The 22,580-nt window shown below is 40.9% G+C and overlaps 1 protein-coding gene across 4 annotated transcripts in view; it reads right to left on the bottom strand.

The window, feature by feature from the left end:
* Positions 1-548: 548 nt before the first annotated feature.
* Positions 549-22,580, bottom strand: part of LOC147148899 (pleckstrin homology domain-containing family A member 5-like) — a 100,831-nt gene continuing 78,799 nt past the window's right edge. For 2 of the 4 annotated variants that reach the window (XM_086029607.1, XM_086029608.1), the window contains 22 exons: positions 20,425-20,525; positions 19,478-19,593; positions 17,460-17,945; positions 15,636-16,116; positions 14,093-14,176; positions 13,366-13,485; positions 12,629-12,682; positions 11,900-11,980; positions 10,546-10,602; positions 10,382-10,462; positions 9,646-9,795; positions 9,466-9,567; positions 8,793-8,942; positions 7,803-7,949; positions 7,201-7,315; positions 6,676-6,791; positions 4,742-4,957; positions 4,494-4,655; positions 4,245-4,378; positions 3,929-4,068; positions 1,635-1,716; positions 549-1,437 (listed from right to left, as the gene is read on the bottom strand). In XM_086029607.1, the coding sequence (XP_085885733.1) occupies positions 1,344-1,437; positions 1,635-1,716; positions 3,929-4,068; positions 4,245-4,378; positions 4,494-4,655; positions 4,742-4,957; positions 6,676-6,791; positions 7,201-7,315; positions 7,803-7,949; positions 8,793-8,942; positions 9,466-9,567; positions 9,646-9,795; positions 10,382-10,462; positions 10,546-10,602; positions 11,900-11,980; positions 12,629-12,682; positions 13,366-13,485; positions 14,093-14,176; positions 15,636-16,116; positions 17,460-17,945; positions 19,478-19,593; positions 20,425-20,525 (3,269 nt within the window). In that variant the 3' untranslated portion in view covers positions 549-1,343. The other 2 variants (XM_086029606.1, XM_086029609.1) reach the window with 2 other exon arrangements.

The following is a 22,580-nucleotide window of genomic DNA, read 5'->3' as shown; positions in this document are numbered from 1 at the left end:
GAGGACCAGCATTTCGCTAGCCTCTGTGATCACACGAGGGCGACATTTCACATATTTTAACGTGTTGCATCTGGTTTCTGATGGGTTTGCTGCAATGGCGCCATGGAATTTGTGTATTCAGTTGTGTAAAAGTATTACCATCCGCTTTATTACGCTATTACAAGTTATTAAACATAACTTCAGCACATATCAGCATGGTTACCTTCCCCCTTGCCGTGTTCTTATGTTCACCTTGTGCTTGCATGGGGTTTCCTCCTACTTTTCCAAAACTTCAGTTTGATTTAAGATTAAATTGTTTATTGATATGAATGTGAGTGCGAATGATTGTTTGCCTAACATGCTCTGCGATTGATTGGCGACCAGTCCAGGGTGTTGCCCATATCCGGCCTAGATTCAGCTGAGATAGGCTTCTGTTCACTAACAAGTGAATGAGGACATGTGCTATAGAAAATGGATGGATGAAAATATATTTTCCATGTCTGACATCCTGCAGTCCTGATGACTCCACAGTTGGTAAGGGGAAAAAAACAGAACAGCAAACATTTTTTAAGAACAGAAACATTTATTTCATATGATATAAAACAGATGAGATATGAACATTTGTAAATTAAATTTAGTCTGTTACCACGTGCTGGATATATGCTCCCATCCTGGTGTTGCAAGATCATTATATACATAGTAAGCCTCTTAATTACACTTTGTACAACTGAGAAATAGGCAACCAGCATCCACAAACTTTTGAGTTAATTATTGCTCCTTTTTTTCTTTACATGTGCTAATCTTCTTTTAGTTCTCGGCCTACAAAACCTACATCATAAAATAGAGCCAAACGTAGATTGTTTTCATCTCTCTTTAAATATAACTCTCAGCAATTACAAAGAAACAAGGAAAGTCGAGAGAGACTTAAACCATAACATTCATACAACAGTTGTCAGTATTTTAACACGGAATGCAGGGTGTCATTTTAAATAATTACAATTTATGAGAAAAAGAATCGTATCAGTCTGCAGTAACAAAGTGGGGTTTCCCTTCATTGTTTTGTATATGCTCAACTTACCAAGCGCCCAAAAATGTTTCCCCAGTAAATGGTTAAATATGAATGCTTAAATAAAAACGGATCAACCAAAAGATTGAAGAATGCCTGTTAAACTCTATAAATAATTTCACAAAAGGGTAAAAAATTTCCAAGGTTAAGAACAAAATAAAAGCAATGTGGGAGTCCCGAAAAAATGAAATGTTATTGGTGGTGGTGGCCACATGGGGGTACTTCAGGTGTCACAGTGATCTCACCCACACACACACACACACACACACACACACACACACACACACACACACACAAGTCAGGTTAAGATTTCAGAGGCGCTTGTGGCCGTGGGAATGCGTCCACTGTTATTTTCCTTCATGTGTATGTTTTGACTGAGGCCAGAGCTTGTGCTGAGGAGAGAAAGAAAAGATAAAGTCAAACTTGATGAGGATGCAGGAGCATTTCGAAATGTCAGCTTCCCAGTTACTTTAAAAAGACATTATGTGACTAATGCTAAAAACGACAGTGAAGACACTTGAGCAGGGACAATGAGTGTGGACAAAAGACAGCAGGTGATGAAGGCCCTTACTGGTGCTACTACACACACATGAAGTGGGAGCCATCAGCGAGCTGAGGCGGGGTGTTAGGAGATGGCGAGAGGGTTGGGGAAGATGGCGACGGGCTTTTCACTGCAACAAAACACAGCAATATTTTCAACACCACAGCACCCCCCCAAAAAAGGGACACAACATGCTATGACAGCTTGAGACTAAACAGTCAAACAACATGCACATCACATCAACAACAAAATGTACAATTGCACTGCATTTTCAGTTGTTTTGCTGCATATAGCAGAACTATTGTTACTTTAAATGCATAAGTCACAAAATATTTTTTCTGAACAAAAATGACAAAAGCATTAAGACACGTTAATCAACCAGGTGTTGGGCTGGATACCGAAAGCTGCGAACATAAATCGTTAATCTAGCCTGATTTGAGCATTTTTCCTCTCCTCCTATCAATGTCAGCAAATGCCCGATTGACAAGTCTATGCTTCCAACTTCAATACTTTGGGTACCATCAGTAATATTTGAACTCACAAATGGCAAATATTTCCATTTCCAATCAAAAATGACTTTGACTGGTTGCAGGTGTCCCAATGCTTTTGTCCAGTCAAAGCTGGCAGTCAACCTGCAGTTAGGGGCTACTTTTCCATGAACACTTCAGCCACACCCAATGGGCTTCTTTTACCAGTTACAAAGATGAGCGATGGCAACTGTAGGCCAAAGCACACGTGAAAGAGCATCATGTGCGCCTAAGTGCCGAAGCTCTCTCCAGTTTCTATTTGTAGCTGACTGAACATTTGCTTCGCATCTGCATCCCTCGTGCATCTAAGGGAGATCCCCTTTACATCTTTAGCGTCTACTGCTTCCAGCACTAATCACAGCCATGGATCGGACCACGGCTCGGAAAACATCAATGACGGAGTGCCACTTTTAGTCATTGATGCGCAGACGCTTTCAAGTGGGCAGATGTGAAGCCACAGTCGTGCTAGGCTGAAGTGCTCGTTCAGGTCAAGCCAGCATATCGGCGCTGTCTTGTGAAAAACGCTTATCTCCATTTTTTTCAATTTTCTTATGTTTGCGTGAATGGTGTTTCTGTGTCACATTAACGTGAAAAAAAAAAAATTGGACATACGTGTTTTTCACAGGACAGCGACGATATACTGTATATTCAAATGGAAAATATTTTCTATATAGAAAACATGCATACATTAGTTGGTCTACTCCCACACTGTAACATTTAATTCAAATGTAATATGCAGTACATCCACCAGCCACAGATTTAGGTAAAACCTAAATAAACTAAATCAGACTCAAAATAAGGCTTTAAAAATGTTGTGCCTTTGACATATTTACTTTATTCATTTAATCATACTCGGTGTGTGTGGTTTTTTTCAATATATTATAAAGACCCCAATGTGTTGCAATACAATTTTATATACTTCAACCAGAATAAGGATTTTGTAAACTTTGCAGATTGATGCAAGTTTTAGCAGGTGTACATATGTGTATGGTGAGTGAACTGTTTTTCTACAACTTGTTAATAAAGTGGGATGAATATTGCATGGGGCAAAACAACATGCTTAATAACACAGAGGTACAGTAAACCCCCCGCCATCACGGTTTATGTTCCAGACCACCCACGAAATAATTGGAATCCGCGATATAGAAACACAATATTTAAATGCTTGTACCTGGTAAAGATGTTTTTGTATAAATGACGGCACGTATTTGACTTTTAGGTCTTTAAACGTACTTTTAAATAATACAAACATTTAAAAAAACATTTTAGAGGGAACAAGTGTGATGGCTAACATAAATATTGTACATGGCTACAGTGTACAGATCCATCTGTGTTTAGAGTAAACAAATATATTTTTTTCAAACTAACACACTTAATTCATCATCTCACAATGTGCATCAATAATTATGCCCACAGATGGATGTAAACCGAATCTACAGCCATCAATTTTTGTAGACATGAAAGGCAAAATGGGAGACGATTGGGACATATTGGAAATAATAACTTTCTAATCTCTTCAGCAAAAATGAGGCTGCTCTTAAAATACTCCGTTTCCACTCTTCTTTCAAATTCACGGCGTTAATTGCTACCTAGTGGCCAACTGAGGAGTTACACCAAAAAGAGACAAAAATTGAGTTGAAACTGGACAAAAAAACATCTGAAAAACAGTGGGACCGAAAACCCAGAACTAGTGATGGAGGGGTGTTGACTGTGTTGTTTTAAGGTATGATAAATGTGAGGATGATAATGAGACAACTAATATCCACTCATGATTCGACGCCCTCCTCCTCATGTCTTCTTTTGTTTGCAGCCTACCTGCAACCAGCTTGCTACGTTTGGAGGCCTCTGCTGCCAGCTCGTAAGAGATATTTATCATCTTCTCTTTCTCTTGGATGGTAATCTCCTCTTCAGTCTCCACTGGGCTTATCGCCACGGTAGGCATCGTGTTCTGCATGCTAGGGGACATGTGCAGTATGTGTTAAATGCACAACAACAATATGAAAGCAGATTGTGAAGGAAACGACAGGGTAACTTCTATGTCCAGGGATTGAATTCAAATTGAACAGAGGAATTTAAACTAATGTCCAACAGTTCAAGTAGAACGCTCCACAGTGATGAATTTTGTGTTTACCTGTTTTTGGCTATGAGAGCTTTGATGCGGTCAACTTTCCTCTGCTTGTCAGCTTCCTGTTCTGGGCTAAGTGCCTCCTCCGGGTCCGACTCCACGTAGCGTTCAGGTATCACCACTTTGTCAGGCACAGACAGCTGCAGCAAGCAGCGAGAGAGAGAGAGAGAGAGAAAGACCCACACATATGTGTGTCAATAATTTCCAAGCAGTTTTCTGTGAAGGTTCAAAAGTGCCAGAGTGATCCAGCCTTACTTCCCGAACCACATTGAAGCGGTCGGAGTTTGAGGCTTCTTTGAGACGTGCGATTTCCTCGGCGGGCGTCTCCTGCTCCCTCACCACCTCCTGCTGCCGGAGTGAGGCCTCTAGCTCCAGAATGTCTGTGCTCATCACCTCTTCTCTACGCCTCATTTGAGACTGCAAAATATTCAGGGCAGAACACATCACATGAAAGAGTCCAGGACTGATCCGCTGGTTTTATCGCATCGGTTTCTGTACCGTACCTGCACATTGCGTGAACGGTTGTCTTTAGTAAATGAATTGCTGCGGGACAGCGCGTTCTCCTCGCTGTTACCCCGAATGCGCACGCCCTTTTTCTTCTCCTTGAGGGCACCCTGCTGGTGGCGGCGAATCCTCTCCAGCTGCTCCTCCACGCTCATCCTGGGCCGACCGCTCTCTAGCGCACACAGCTGATGCTCCATGGCGCTGTGTGGACGCTCCTGTTCGCCGCACAATACCACCGTGAGCGTGAATGCACATTGTTGAGAGTATAAAAACTGTTTAGAATTATCATAAAGCATAATGGTCATGAACAAATACTGAGACAGAACCCTTCATCACACAATGAATTCATATCATTAGCGTAGTATTTTATCTCACAAACACTGGTGTTGAAGTAGCTGCACATTTGTTTGTATAAGAAGAAGGCAGTTTGCCCCGAGTCATGTAGGGGACATTGCAAATGTGGATGAAGGTCCTTTGGTCAGATGAGACCAAAGTTGAACTTTTTGGCCTAAAGGCAAAGCGCTACATGTGGTCGAAGTCCTGACCTATATCTCATTGGGCATCTGTGGCAAGACTTGAAAATTGCTATTCACAGGCACTCTCCAGCCAACCTGTCTGAGCTTGAGCTATTTTTTTTTTTTTTTTTGCAAAGAAGAAAGGAGAACATTTTCAGTGTTGAGATGTGAAAAACTGGTCGAGACATAATCCAAAAGACTTGTAGGTGTAATTGCAGCGTAAAGTGGCTCTACAAAGTATTGACCCAGGGGGGGTGGGGGGGGGGGGTAACGTAATAAAAATGAATATGCACATCAGATTTTTCACATTTTTATTTGTTTGATTAATCTCCGTTCCACTTTGCAATTATGAGCCATTTTATGTTGGTCAATCAAATAAAATCCAAATCAAACAAAAACAAATAAATAAACATTGAAGCTTGTGGTTGAAAGGTGGCAAAACGTGACAAAAATTCAAAGGGTGAGAATACTTTTTCAAGGCAATGTAGTTTGTATGATGGACCAGTTTACTGAGGTGTCTCTCAATACCTTTACTGGGTTAGGCATCATCTATTTTCTGAGCATGTAGTTCAGGTAACAAAAAATAGCCACAGTAATGGTGGTTAATGGGTCTTCAATGTCCACTCATGCAGAAGGGAATGAGTGCTTTGGAAGCATCCTGAATGAATGGCTGCTATGCACTGGCACGCTTCTACTGGCACAAGCATGTGCACTCACAAAGACCGGAGGGCCATTTAATGCCCGAGCATGAGAGAGGCTGACAATGTGAAGTTGTTCACTCTGTGCTCGGCGCCACGCTAGAGGGAGCTGCTAAATCTGGATTCCGTCCAGCGCTCCAGGTTGCTGCAGCTACTACCCAAGGGCCCGAGTTGAACTCTATGAGCAACTCTCTTACCCCTGTAGGCTATAACATTAACTAGAACAAAGCCTAGACAACGGGCAGCAGACAATTTACACAAGATGATCTATTTTCATTTGTGTAAAAAGCTGGTCTTCATTTTTTCAAACAGACATGTAGAAACAAACTGGGCAAGAAAAAAGCACACGCCCTGCCATGTGGCACACTAAATAACACAGTTGGTATATTTGATAGTGCGTGTGGGTGGAAACTGTATAAACCGAGCTCCTCATTCATTTTACAAGAGGCTGTTTTGGAGTGGGCTGGTCACACCCGGGCCATGTGGTGAGTGCCCTACTTGCCACACACAAGCTTTAAACCTTCAGCTTGATGACAACAACAGGCAGTTAAGAGGCCGTTATAAATCATCAAGTGGCACGGAAGCCCACAGAGGGGAAAAAAATCATTAGCAGAGCCAAAATTATTCAGTAATATTTTCTACTGCTTGATTTTGTGGATATAAAATATACGTAGGAAATAGCCAGTTATCCAGTAACAGTTTAAACATTTTGAGACTTACCATTCTGGAATCAGCCTTTTTACTCTTCCTTAGGGTAACGTATGAGGCGATGGAGGATGATTCAGGCACTGGGGACTTGGTTCTAGGTGGAACAATGCCTACTGGGTAGGACAGCCCTGGATAGCAGAAGAAGAGACGAATAGTGTGAGGCCAAAGTGCAAACATCCAAGTTTGAATACTGCAGTATAAACTTGTATAAACCGTCTGAAAATGAAAAAGTGTGGCAACATAAAGCTGGTATACAGCTGAGTAAATAGAAAATTAATAGTCATATTTGGTTTCTATTTTGTGTCCAATGTACAAAATACCACGGTTCCCATGGTATCATCTATCTTAAATGTTGCTGACTCAGCTTGTCATTAGAAGGCCTGACCTTGTTTTTATCCTTGTTTTCAAGAACTGCTTGTGTAAAAACAATGACAACACTAAGAAGTGGCAGTAAGACTTGTTTTTTAGGCCAAATGTCATTTTCTTAACATGGTTGCTGCCTTCGGCCTTATGTGTGTCGTTATACAGTACTGTAACCTTTGTTTGCAGGATGGTCAGATGAGTGTTCAGCCCTGTCCTCTCCGTTGCTCTCATCCACTTCAGCCACTGTGGTGAGCTCTGGTTCACTTTTGTACAGTCGGTAGTCTGGCCCCTGTCAATGAATTTTAAACGGCTGCGTCAACACATATTGAGAGTGCAGAAACGTTATCAAAGTCACGACAAGCTTCCAAAACAAAGAGAAAATGTTTTTTTCTCCCATGGAATGGCTTCCAAGACAAGGGCCGACTGAAATCCCTGACGATGCTCTGGTTTTAGAGAGCCATTTGAACAGTCTTGCATAGAATTTACAAGAAACAATTCCATGTTGTATAAGATGGGCAAAATGTTGTACAGCAGCCTGCAAACACATTCAAACAAGGATGAGTTGCAACCAATGAGAATGCTGAGATGTCAACGTTACTGAAAAAGAAAGCTGCAACACACTGAAAACGCATGTTTCCTTAGACTTAATCCAAACCAAAAATATGAAATTATGACATTTAAAAAAAAAAAAAAAAAAAAGGGATGATATTCAATAAAAATCTGCACAGCAAGCAGTGACACAGCTGGAGGCAAAGTCAGCGGGTCAACAAGCTTACGCTGTGTGTGCCATTCTTCTGATTGGTCTTCCTGTCCTCCGTTCTGTGGAGGGATGCTGAGCGGACTCCGACATAAGAGGGAATTGCGGGGGGGTTGGGCTCATATGACTGGGGTAAAGGTGGCCGTGGGGGTACCGAGTCCTCCTCCTGGGGGATTATACAAGGCATGACAGGAAGCAAGGTGACACAGGACGCCGCCATGCACGGTTGACCTCCATCTGGCCCAGGCTCCTTTCATTAAGTGACGAGAACTTCACATTCTCTTGTTGTGTGACCGACACTGCCATCATACACACTCGGGCGCTCATTTGAGATTTTTCATAATCGATCACGATTAATCGTATTTTTCAACAACATTTTTTTACGAAGCTTGGAATAGATATTTACTTAAGTAAAATCTTGGAATTAATGTGGAAAAAAATTAAAAGTATATTTCGATTCAAAGACTGTTGGAAAAAGTGTGAAAATTATTTTGGATTACTCCAATGAGCCGTCAAGCAACTTTTTAAAGTAAAATTACGTAAAATTCCATCTTTGCGAAAGGGACTCTCCTCCAAGTTTGGCTGCAAAGTGAGCAAAAGTCAGCTGCCACAGGAAGCAAATAAAACTGAGTTAACTGAGTTAATTTTTTTAACTATATAATTTTACTGGCTGGTCCTTACAATGATGTTCTGTTCCTATTGCTGCAAGGTCATTTGAATTCATACACAAGTTGGAACTTGCTTTGGTCAATAGTTAACACAATAGTAACGTCAAAATAAGCGTAAATTTGTATTGAAACATTTCAAGTGCATAAATATAAAACAACAAATTGAGTGTGTCTTCATGATGTCTTCTCATCCTGCTGCGCACACTAGTTAACTGAACGCCGTATTAAAACCTCAATGTCATGTTGGGACAATTGTAAACTGAGGAATCCTTGTTTATTACATGAAATTTATCATGAATACAAAATGTGAGCTGTTGAATTTTATTTTCGTAGTGGTTCACCTCTGTTTTCTGCATGAAGTTGGGCCCATACAAGGCCATAGAGCCATCAGCATTTCTCTGTTCTTTATGTTTATTGAGGACCTCCATTACATCTTGGATCCGCCACAGCTCTTTCTGGATGCGCACATGCTGCTGACTGGGAGGTTCGGTCTGTGACAACAGCGAGAAAATATTAGGCCAGAATTGGGCCCAGCAGCTGAGTAAAATGGGAACAAGGTTATTGATTGTTATTTATTGATTTTTTTATTGTTTTTATTTTTTAAAATGTTTTGCTTTGAATGTTTTAAAGCACTTTGAGTTGCATTTTTATCTATGAAAAGTGCTATATAAATAAAATGTGATTGATTGATTGATTTATTGATTTATTGATTGATTGAAGGAAAAAAAAATGCATGAAGTTGTAGTTTTACAATCTGTCAGCATGACTGATTGCGTGACACGGTACTTGATAAGATGTCGAAGCTCCCATTTGGACCTCACTTCCTAATTAGCAAGTGAACTCAGTCATGTTGAGCCAAGAATAAATGTGATGAGGGAAAAGACAAAATACTCTATCATCACTCCACTCATCAAGTGTAGTAGCTTTTTAAGTTACATCTGTTGATGCTGGTGTTGGAACATAGAATTTATTTAGCAGAACAAAGCAGGGAAGCTTCAGTCAGATTAATCCTACCTGAGGACTTCCCAGTGCTTCGAGCTGCTCCAGCAGGTTGCTCTTGGCCAGAATTACAGCTCCTTCTAGGTGGTCATACTCGCGCCAGGACCGCTCCAACTCCTGGTTCGGTAAAGACAAACAATGTCTTTTCCCCCCCCTCACATTTGAAAGGATTTAGGATGGCATGGATGATCTTACTGTTGTGACCCGGGAGAGCTCTCTGCAGGTGCCGAGCAAGCCGTTCTGCAGTAAGTCTCTCTGCTGGATGACACTCTGCATGGCGGCCGGGTTGTCTGAGCCCAATTCTATCTCCTGGCTGGCTGACAGCAGAGCTGTCTCCAGTGTGTGCTGCAGGAAGACACCATTTATCAATTACCGGTACACGATCTGCCTTGTTGATGAGCTATATTTGGAAAAGCTGGACTGTAACGGAACATTTTTTTATGAGCGGGCATTATTGTACATTGCATTTCAAGCAGTATGCCAACATCTTATTCAGTACATATTTAGAACAATGTACAAAATGTGCTCTTCAATAAGCAAACACTGCTCACATGCACGTTAAACGTGATGAATATGCAACAGAATGAAATACTGTTTATTTTACACATGAAACCTTTTGGATGTCATTGACAGCAACTCTACGTTGTATGTCTACATCCAATTTGCATTTGCTCTCAGAAGTCACCTCTTCCACACCACACTGATCCAATAGAACATATAGTCCGATATGTCAAGGGTTTTGCATAAATTGATGTTTGGAATTTTTTCATTTCCCAATTTTGTTCAAGTAAAGCATTACATTGAAAATAATTCCACTTCTCTCTATTTGCCTTGATGCTACGCCTTTAGCATTGGACAAAAAGACCGACAGAACCTTCTCTTTCTTATAACTGAAAAAAAAGCAATATTGAGTCATTCAGTGGTGAGTCACCTTCTCTCTGTACAGCTGCTGAAGGTTGTCCTCGTGTGTCCTCACCACTTTATCCTGCTCGCACAATCGGCTAAGTTTGGTCTGAGGGGAAAACAATACAAAGGTGGTAACCCTCGATGTGTAGCTGAACATGGCATGTCATTAGGGAGTAAAACTGAGCATACATCAATGTCCCCCTCTTCTGGCACGTAGGTGTGTTCTCTGGGGTCTTCTGGACTTAGCTGTTAAGTAAAACAGAGCATTAGTCACAGAGTTGTATCATGCAGTAGGCATTATTGTCTAAAATGCCAATGCAACATTATTAGTAGTCTCATTGAGCCGCATATTTGTATTGATAGGAGCTCATATTTTGGTGAATGGGACGTTACTGACTGAATAAGGGTGAAAAAACATTTTGTCGTTGGACGATTCTTATGTTGTACTATGGACAGCCATTTGTCTCGCTCAGCACAACACAACCATGGTTTATTAGAAACACACGGTGATTGGCATGTTGACAATCCTGTTTACTAACCCGAAAATACAGTGTTGATCCAAGGAATACGTTTGTGTTCTTTGTTTAGTGAGCATATGTGCTTATACAGTATTCTAAAAACAGGTGTGACATCAGGTTGGTCAACTGGTGATGGCATGAGAAATAACAAATGGTGAGGAGTGAAGAGAAGTTAAATAGAGCTTTTGTGTTGTTCATTCATCCACTATAAACAATAGCCAATTTTCTATTCACATTTAGGTGCAACTGTCATGTACTCATTTAAACATATATACAGCACAGATACTGATAAAATCGGAAATTTGTCATGTCAAATTCCAAGAGTGTTCCAATCAATCCACTATGCTGGCTGAGTGAGTTCAAACTCCAAAATAAGTTAACATTTCCCAATATTTCAAATTAACTCCACACGAATATTTCCGCTACTGTAGTTCACAGTATTCACTTGGTTGGATCACGTGGCAGACAAACCAGGATGTGAGAATATTCCTGCTAGAACATGCAGACTGTCACATGAAGTGGCGGGTTGCAGTGTGACAAAGAGTGACAAACTGTGAGCAGCTGAACAGGTGACAATGCAGCTGTTGGCTAGGATACTTTGCTAATGAATGCAGACTGGGTGAGAGACAAGGCGTTGTGGCTCTATTTAGCTTTGGTGATCAGCCCTCCCAATCTGTTCGGACACGCCAACACACTGAGACTGATTTTCCCCCCATAACAGGGACTTCTAAATTTAACTGTAACCAGCCCACAAATGACCCAGACAATGGCGAAGACCACATTATACTTCTCTTTTCCAAGTCATGTTCTTATTGCCATGACTTCTCAACATGACAACAGTCAAAGCAATGAATGGGTTGGCACTGGCAGTACAAAATAATACAGAGAGACCAATCTTCATTTTGTCATGAGGACTTGGGACACTGAAGGCGGAGTGTTGCAAAAGACTAAAAAAAAAAAAAAAAAAACATTTAAAAACAGCCAACGTGAGGATGAGGCGGAGCACAGCCTTAAGTTGGCCTTACTTGCTGGTAAAGTTGAGGCCTTGGGGCCGAGTTCTCAATCAAACAGTGAGTCATGATGATTAAAGGGTCATTTTCCTTCATCTAGTCCAGCGTGAAGAGGAGCAGTAGAGTCAGTTTACAGTAATGCTGCACTTCAAACATAACACTTACAAAGCCGTTGATTGCTATATACTTTTATATACGATTTACATTTGTCATGAAATCAGACTCACATTCATTCATCCAGAGGAAATAGGGATGGATACAGCACCACAAAATGAAGCTTATCAGCAGGAAGACATTCTTCCGCAGACAATGAGGGATAGTATAAAGCTACACATCTAGATTATGATAAGCTTTAATGCATTATTTAAATGATTCTATGTATAACAATGCTGTCTGGAAATTCTCTGTCCCCACTTATCAGGATTTTGACTTTTTAAACATAGATTCTTCTTGTTTTCATGCATGTCCTGTTATACTGTTAGCATGTAGCCAAACAACCAATAAACTATGTTTTATTATGCCATGTTCATAAACAATCCTTTATAAAGACAATTTAAGTATTTAAGGGTCACATTTGTCTGTCAACTGACCAACATATTTAGCTGACTTAACTCCATTAGTACAGACTTGACACTGAGTATACAGCCATAATAAAGTGCAGACAGCGTTATCAGAATAACGACAAAAGGTTTAAGACAAAAACAAAAAAAAAAGCAAGGGCCATGCAACCATGCATTACCCCACCTGATTGTCCAAATACATTATAGTCCTTTGGAGATGATGGGACAGTGCATCGTTCTAGTGTCAGCAGCAAGAAGAGGAAGAAGAAGAATATGGATACCAAATGAGGGGAATTCTGTATCCCTTTTTCAGTCACATTTTAAAGAATGTCATCATGTACACATTGGGACGGCCAAATAAAGGAGGAGGGAAGGTACAGTTCAGGAGAAGAAAGTAGAGACGGGGTATACTCTACAGAATAAATTGACTTCAGTCACTATGGCACACTACAGCTGGGCTGAGCTTGTGACACAGCAGTTTAAAGTGGCTGGAACAATTAGTCGGAAGTGATGGATGGCAGACCGTCACCCCCACACCCTGCTGACCTAAAACATCCAAATCTCTAGTCTGACATCTTAAAGGAGACTTAGGAATGAGAGGGAATCCTGATTTTACTGTATAACGTGCGGCAGTCACCCAAACCACTCGAAGCTTGCCAATGGCTTTAAGTTTCGTTCTGTCTGGACTCTTTAAAGATGTAAAACAACTTAATCAGCTAGTGCTTGCCCACTAAACTGAATCCAATGTTTGATTAGATTTTGAAGCCGAGTAGCTGATGTCCCCTATCAATAAAAACAGGCCTTGTTATATATCAGGATGGATAGCTGAGGTGGGGGATGGATGGCATACACACCACACAATAACTAACATGCCTCCATAGGACGTATCTTTGGGGCGGAAGGTGGGGGAGGGGGGCTGACCTTTGGGTTGTCGCCATCCATGTTAAGTTGCGTATGCTGTGCTAGAGTGTGCTCCCGGACACTGTTTAGCTCTGCCTGCTGCCGACGCAGTTTTATCAGAAGCAAAGTCAGTTCCTCGGGCTGCAAAGGAGGTGAGGTTGTGGGACGCGTAACAGCCATTATCAAGCAGGGACATCGTAGTGGGAGGAGGAAAAAGGAGAGAACACACCAGGATAGGAGATGCATCAATGCTCCCAGGTCGTGACTTTTCATGCAGATCACAACAATGAGATTAGCCAAGGTGTTGGCAGCATGCAAACTCCCAACTTGCACCAGAGACAGAGGAGCCGTTTCGCATTGATAACAGAAAGAAGTTCGCACATCAGCAGCACTGACTTTGACATACATTCCTGAGCTGGCTTAGAGAGTTGAGACTGACAGCGTTTTTAAATCTCTGCTAGCGCGAAGCGACTCTGAAGAGTGACTAAAGTAGGCATAGACTTAATCCGATCACTTGCAGAAAGGAGAACTCTGTCTGATTTTGACTCCATCTTGGGATTTTGTCTGTCCAAGGTCATCTTGGACAGAAGTCACATGCAGTCAGTCAAAGAAGGGTATAATTGTTTAGACAAAAAAAAAAAAAAAATCAAAACAACCCAGCCCTAACAGAACATAGTATATAATAATACATTTTGAAATCTTACTCACACATCGCTAACATGCCAATTAAAACTACAGGAAGACTTACACTTTTGCCTTGGAGAGACTTGGCAGTGATAGTCTGGACTGGAACCCCGGCAGGCATTGACCTCCTATCAGGTGCATAGGCATACTGAAAAAGACAGGCAATGCATTCATATCCTAAGTTATTTTCCTTCTCATGTAAGAGTTCGATTTACTCAAACAATACAACAGTGTGTAGACATTTGCCAATGCGCCAGCATTGAAAACGTTTGACTAAATGACAATAGCTAGCTAGGATTTCTATGGTGAAAAGCAGGTATATTTACATCCTGATCCAGAATATCTTCTGCAAACATCTAACCATGAAAATTCCTCGAGTGACTAAAGTAGTGGTTCTTAATTAACGTTTTGTCAACCTTGTCCCCCCTGGGAAATATTGTTTGGGCCAACGCAAAGCATTTTTGGATGGGAAATTTAAACAGTGTGTGGTGCCATCACTCTATTGGTAGAGGTATCCCCAGAACCTTTTGTAAATAAAAATATTGAACTTTAGAAAAAAGAAAAATAGTTATGAATAATGAATGTTCACAAAATAATTAACATTGAAATCATAGTACAGATGTGTTCTCAAAAAGAAATCATTAACTTAATTCTACATAAACGCAGAAACTGAAATCAAACAACAACAAAAAAATTAAAATATTTATTTTATAATTAAAAATAACACACTATCAACTGCCATCACTGAATATTGCATTGTTGCACTAAACTGAGTGTTTTTGCGTTTAGTGAGACATATTAGTGAGACACTTGGGCTTGTGCTTCACTGAGGAACTTGGTCATTCATGGTGGCAGGGAGGCAACTGCTATGATCAAGCTTCTTTTTTTCCCCCAATCAATGCTATTTTTTTTTTTGAATATATTTTAAAATCTCACGTACCCCCATTTGAGAATCACTGGACCAAAGGATTAAATAATACAGATTGTCCTCTTTGTACCTCAACTGTTTAAGACATAAATTAATCGGTCCCACACACTTGACATATCTTTATTAACTGACTGATTACTGGACTCTAAAAACAGTTGGGTTAAAAATAACAAAATTTTGGGGCAAAATGGACTCATGCACTAATTGGGTCAATTTGACCCAACTTGTTTTTGCAGAAAACAACCCAAAAAGGGTAGTTTTGTAGAAAACAAGCCCAAAAATAGGGCTGTTTTGTACAAAACAACGCAACAAATTGGGTCAGATTGACCCAATTAGTGGATCTGTCCATTTTTGACCCAAAATGGTGTTATTTTTAAACCAACAGTTTTTAGAGTGAGTGCATAGATTTTTATTTTTTGGAGAGAGCGCCATAAGAGAGCCGTAATATTCCCTGATATAGTAATTAATTGAAATTGTGGCACTCTCTGTGACATTTTCACATCTGAATTTAATGTGAACATGCCTGGAAGAGTATCAACTAAAAACACGATAGTAAATATCAGAAATTGTTGACTGCAAAGAATCAACTCACATTAACGAAACAACCCTGGGGGAGAAAGTAAATGGTAATTAAAAGTTGTGCTACACAGGTGAACGCCTCATTTACTGCTTGACTAACCTTAGGTATTTGGTGCCTCTGCCGCCTGTCCATACTCATGTCTCTTTGGTAGATGGGGGAAGCAATCTCGGACCGGGCGCTGCTCATGTTGTACGATCGTGGCTGAGAGTAACCGCCATACATTGACAGGGAACCGTGGGAGGGCGAGGGTGGGATGGAGTAGGTCGGCGCAGCGTGCTCTGAAAGGTTGATCATGGTTTTGGGGCTGGCCATATGGCCATACATCCCCGGCGGTCTGGTGTAGGCCTGTCGTTGCTGCCACTCAAACAGCTGCCACATGGTGTCAGAGCGCACAGACCGGCGCTTGTCGGCCATGGGGGGACCCAAGGCTTGGTCGTACAACGACGGCGACATGCTGCAGATGCTGTCCCTCTGTGCCATGCTATTTCTGGGCATGCTGCGGTAACCGTCGCCATAATGAGGCACATGGGGCATCCGATGGTTTGGCATGTTTCTTGGGAGTGTCTGGTACGATGTGACGCTGTGGAAGGAAAATAAGTGGTCAAATCATGAACTAACGAGTTGCTTTCATTCAAGCATAATTTTTTGGGGTATTTTTTCATAATAGCAATAAACCAAAACAAATAGAGCCGTTTTTTGTTTTTTTTGTAGACATAAATAATTAGGATCCTAAAGTGAAAATATGAAACACATGGCTCAGTTTTTATGGTATCTGTAGTCAATTTAAGCACAAGATGAAAAACATACTTTGTTTTACATTAAGTGGGTGGGCCCCACCGAAAAAAAAAAACACTTGTGTTTTCTTGGAAAAAAAAAACCACTCGTGTTTTCTTGGAAAAGAAAGAAACCTAAACGTATCACAGCCAAATGGCCTCCCAGAATATTAGAAGAGTTAGGTGCAGTGCAATGGATGAAGTGCGACTCAGACATTTAGCCATTAAGTGAACAATGATGTTGCGATTGGCTGGCAACCAATTCGGGGTGTCCCCCCGCCTATTGCTCGTTGATAGCTGGGATAGGCTCCAGCACGTCCGCGATCCTTGTGAGGATACGCGGTTAGGATAATGGATGGATGGATGAACAATGATGTACCTATGCAGAGTGGCTTCAACTGCTTCAAAGCAAAAAAAAAATACAGTAAATAACCACACAGAAATCCGTGGCAAAAAGCAAACCAACTAACGGCATATTTTCTCTTTGACCTGGTGATGTCTACCACTCGTCTGTAATGAACTGAGAGTTGTTTGAATCCTGCCTATCTGCAGATAGCTACGATATTCACTGACAATTATTCATCTTGTTCAGGGGCCTGCTGATGATTATTATCAGAAAGCAAATAAAATGCAAACGGCACATACGTTTCTTTTGGACATTACTATCTCGGGTTAATGGAATTTGACTGACCAGCAACCAAAAAGGTTTTGTGTTTCCATTTCCATGTGTATTTAGTCAGTAAACAGAAATCCAAAAGAACACCACTGGACATACTACACTTTTCAGAAACAACAAAACATTGCTTAACACGGGTTCAAATTCAGTACAGCTGGCAATGAGAAGGTTTCCATTCAAACTTCCTGTCAGAACTTGGCATTAGTGCATACTGGTCTGTAACACTTAGTGAGATTAAAGAAAGCACAGGCAACTTAGAAACTATTCAGTATTTCAGAGGACAAGCCTTTTAAGTCAAATGTGGTAAAAACACTGAGATACAGAAAGTGGGAAGACGCATCGAGAAAATTATTTGGAAATCTTCTGTGGTTGCTGTTGCAGAGACCCCCTCGCTCAGGCTGTCATTTTGTTACAATGTTATTTAATTACATACACTCAGTCAGCACTGTATTAATGCAACTAAATCAAACAAACCTCCTGGTGTCATCATCTGGGGTGCGTCCTCTTTGTGTGCGAACCCACTGCTCCAGTTGCTGCATGGAGCTTGTCCTACTCAAAGTCCGCTCCGGCTCGTAGTTTGTACTTCGCTGGGGGGGGACTCCAGAGTTGTCAGCTGGGCTGGGTTCACCAGCTCCATTGATTTGGGGACCCTGGTGTGAGCCATCAATCTCTGTCGGGGTCCGTGGCATTGCGAGCTTGACCGTGACCGCCGCTGCTTGGGCTGGCTGCATTTTGATACTGTTGATCTTGGTGAGGGGGCGATTGGGGTCGGCGCCATCTTTCTGGAAGCCATAGCGCTCGGCATCTCGCTGCTTCCTGTCCTCTTCCGACATGTGCTCACGGTCCGCCTCCCGGTTGCGCTCGTTGTTCTCAATTTCGGGTTGTGTTAACGGTGGTCTGTGATTGGCCACGTGATTAACGTCCTGAGGACCACACTGTTCCACTTTTAGCTTGTCCAACCTGATAATGACAGTCAAAGGAACAAATACCGATGAGCTCACCTGCACCAATACATGATAACAGACATCTGTATTACCTGGTCCCTAATTTGGTTTGATCAAAAGCAGCCGTTTTACATTAGAAAAATCTCACAGCACACCACCAAATAATGATGGCCTCATCTCAAAGGGCACTTCTGAGAGATCTGGGTCTGTTCAAATGAACACAAAGCTGCTCGCAGAAAGCCATGACTTATTCTGTTGTTTGTATGGCATCAGATTTAGTGTACCTTCTACCATCAAATGGAAGAGGGTTAGATTTTCCTGCCTGTATCTATCATTGTCAAAGATAGATGAACAAAGATAGATTTGTCATTAATAAATTATCCAATAAGCATTATTCCTGCTGCACCGCTGATGATCTCTCAAGGCATACTACAGTTGTGTGCCATGGCACCCTGGTTGGGATTTACTGAGGTTTACCATTATACCACCAATATATTGTAACGGTAATGCACAGTTACCTTTGAAAACTTTGCTATTGCTTTAAAACAAAGAGAAAGTACAAAGACAAGGTGCACAATCATTCTTTCGGCTGTCCGAGGAGACGAGGTGTGTAAAATGGAACGAGATATCTCCAGTAAAAAAATAAATAAAAATAAGTAAAGGCATGTCTTAAAAGGTAGTGCTCAGCAGCTAGAAATCCATTTACAGCTCTCTACAAATCTCTGGTTCTTTGGGAGGACTCTGGAGGTAATTGACACCGTCGCTCCTTGGCCTGAGATGGACTCAAGGTCATCGCTTCAATGATGAGCAAATTCCTCTTATCAGACGGGTTTACTGGGTCAGCAACAAGAGAGCATTTGGAGGGGCATTCCTTTAGAGATTGCGCTTGAACCCATTTAAACAGCTACCACAGTCGCATAATGTCTTGTAAAGCCTTAACATACCTCTACCTGAAAGCACATGGAGCCCATAAAAAAAAAAAAATCAAAAGTGTACAGTAATCCTGCACTTACTACACAGTAGTGTCGCTGTACTCGACAGCATCACACTTTTCACAGTGCCATTCAGTGGATTTTAGGTTCTGCAGCACTGCATAGCCACAAAGCATTTTATCATTACGCCTCTGCTCACCCATGCTTAAAGGGCATTACAGAGGCAGGCCGCTAAATAACATTTAACACAAAATGGCAAAGTCTATCATCTCTCCTGATGAGTGAGCAAAACTATGCCCAACATTGTATGTACTGCACACTGCATTGATATGCATAAAGCACACAACATTTGTTTGGATGCTGCCGCTCAACTGAAATGGCCCATACAGTTAAGTGACCTTTAAGGTCAAGGCTTCTTTACCAAACACGGGAAATAGAAAAGCCAAATGTCTGTGTTCATCTGTTGCCATCTCACAATAAGATTACAGCACACATGCATTCCACTAAAGGAGGAAATACTCCAAAGGAACAAAAATGAGCAAAAAAAAAAAAAACCCTCTACAGTAGTATATTATAACTTTTGCATGTATAGTGTAATGAATGGTGTCTTACAAACCTTTTGACAGGGTCAGAATGCACAAGCGCAGCATCGGTCATCACTTTCATCCAGGACTCCATCTCTTTGGCCGTGTCAGTGCAAAAGTAGTACGTCCGCATGTTGGGATGTGTTGCCTGCATGACAAGTTTCTGAAAAGGACAATTGAAATTTTGAAAACGCTGCACTTATTGAACTAAACAATGACTTAGTAACTGGGAAAGAGAAATGGCAATGAGCACATAACAATCCAACCCATCTCACAAGATTAGAGCAGTAGATCTGCCACAGTAAAATTATACTTACTGGGTCGTGAATCTTATTGAAGACATGTTGCTACATGGTCCAAATGATGCCTCCCAGCCAGAAAAGCAACACATTCAAGTGTGACAGACAAAAAGAATGGTTATTGGACAACTCCAATATACTGTTTACAAGTTTATGGGAAAAAAATACCTCACTTAACCCAGTACATTATACAGAAGATTCAGAGAAAAAAAAAGGCAGCCTGTCACGTCCTCTTCTTGCATTTCCCGAGTTACCTCAACTGCCTCTCTTAAAGCATGTGACAAGGTTGGAAAAGACGTGGGCTGTGTGGTAAGAGCCCTTCCACAGACTCCTTGGTGTCTGTGCATAGTTGTGCTTGGCAGGAGAAGTTGTTGACTTTCAGGGTTTAGGAAGGACCCAAAATCCTAACTGTACACACTACTGTGAACCCATTTAATGTGACCACTGCCCTGAAGCAGTGGGGCTTTTCCGTATATCTTAATGTTTTGGTTCGCAATGGACATTACATTCCTGCGCTCATAATAAATGTAAATTATCAATAAAGGACTTGTTGCCACTTTCTGTGTACCTGCAATCACACCAAAGTACATTTTGGCGGGTCCTCGTTCATTTTTGCTTCACTTCCGAAATATTGTTTGTTTTCCTCAAGCACTCATTTATGTGATGGTAAAAGCACTGACCTTGAAGGCATACTTTCTGGTGATGTGATCATCAACGGACAGCATGGATACATGGAAGCTTGGAAGGAGGATGCTGCCAAGTATCCCCTCCTCTTTTTCATCTGCAAGGCAAAGATGGTGCGTTTGAACATTTTGGCAGAATGGCTGTTTTGATCAATTTAAGGGTACACCAAATTTGCCCAATCTGCACATTGCAGTTACATTCTGCAGTTTGTGGAAAAGATGAGCATTGATTCAAAGTTCCACACAGCTCTAATCCTCATTAAATTTGCAGACGTGGCTCCATATTGACAATAGAGTGCTCTCCACGGGGAGGATTACATTGAGCTCTGCGTTTTAAGCAAGAACCTAACCTCCCATCTTGATACTTGCGATACCTAAAGTGTGCAGGAAAACCAAACAAATCAGCACATTTGAGTTACCATTTACTTGGCCTGTTAAATAAATGAAGTGATCTGGGAAATGTATTTACCCTATAGTGTTTTTTTCTTCTTCAAGCAAAACACTTGAAATTGAGAAAAACGATTTTTGGAAAACAACTGATCTCTACTTGGTTTCTGGCAGTGTAGAAACATTAGCGTATTTGACAACATTGTAAAATCAAATTTCTTTCAAACATATATGGACATATATTTACAGGCCATAAGCTGATACTGTGCAAGATCCAGATTCAAGTTGAATTGGCTGATAAACATGAACGAGAGCGGCTGTTTTTGGTTTGATGACAGCAGAGATCATGACTACACTCGCTACCCACTCTCTGCTGATGAATACAATTTCTCAACATGCCCATCTGTGTAAATCCTTTGGGGTCGGTGCTTCTGCCTATGGCTTTTGTCAGTCAGTGGGCGGAAAGAAGGCAACGGCGCTGTCAGACAGCAGAAACAACACAGACTTGATGTCATCCCGATTAGCAGAATGACCGGGTCTGCATTAATTGAGCAAGCCGAATCAGCATCACTGGAATAGGAATTTCTGTTTATGCGTTGTCTAACAGGATTCGTACAACATACAAGCTGGGATCAAGGAGATTCGACAGAATAACTAATCCAAACTAACCTATTTATTATATTTTCAACAGGACTGAAAGATTTTGAAAAATAATCTAATTGTATTTTATTTTTCACCCCCTGAATATTGCATGTATTTTTTTAACAAGTGCTAGCAATAAATTAGTCTACGACAATAAACAATATCAGATTTATAGGTAAATGATTAGGTTTCATAGGTTAGTCTTACACGAAAATAAAGTTAAATGAACCATTCATTAGAATGAAAGCCTGCGATTGGCTGGATCCTGATTCAGGGTGTTCCCCGCCTACTGCCCAAAGACAGCTGGGATAGGCTCCAGCACCCCCGCGACCCTCGTGAGGATAAGCGGTTTGATAATGGATGCACAGTTTATTTATTTACCGATACTTCAATTAAGAGTTATTAACTTACATGTGGACGGCACTTTAGCACTGAACTTCAACACACAAATAAATAAAATATACATATATACAGTATATAAAATAAAGCCTACCGACAGACTGAAATTAAGCAGCCCCCTCAAATTGCAGCCTTTGAATGAATGAAATTTTCAACAGGTGTGAAAATCACATAACAGCTCAACTGACAAAAAATTCACTAAAGTAAAAATACAAATATATTGTACATATTCGAGGAGGAGTTAGAAGTAAAACTGTTTTACCCCTACTCCTTCCTTATAGCCCTATATATCTTTTTACAATATAGTACTATAGTATTATGGCAAATAATAATTGGTAAGAAATATTGCTATACTGTATAAACACATCCTTATTCCCCTATACGCCGATACTTATAGTTACCATTGCAAGTTGTCATTCTAAATTGTTTACAATTTGAAAATTGCTTTCAACAATATTGCGATGTCCATTTGCTTTAAATTAATTGTTCAGCTCTATTTTCTAATTTAGAAGCTCGAAATGAATCACTCATTCCAACAGTGTCAATATTTGAGACATGCCAATACTGTGTAATGGTGACTCAACATCAGCATCAACATCTTTCATATCGACAGATTAGGAGTCGAATTAGCCAGGATGAGAAACATCTATCTGGATCTGCACCCATTGATTAAGTAGTAAGTAGCCACTGTGCTAACAAAGTTATTCAAAAAATGTGATCAAAAC

Source organism: Filicampus tigris, chromosome 4 (assembly GCF_054856515.1).
Source record: "Filicampus tigris isolate MCC_2025a chromosome 4, RoL_Ftig_1.0, whole genome shotgun sequence".
NCBI lineage: Eukaryota > Metazoa > Chordata > Actinopteri > Syngnathiformes > Syngnathidae > Filicampus > Filicampus tigris.
Note: the sequence above shows the minus strand (reverse complement) of the source record. Positions and strands in the feature narration are given on the sequence as shown.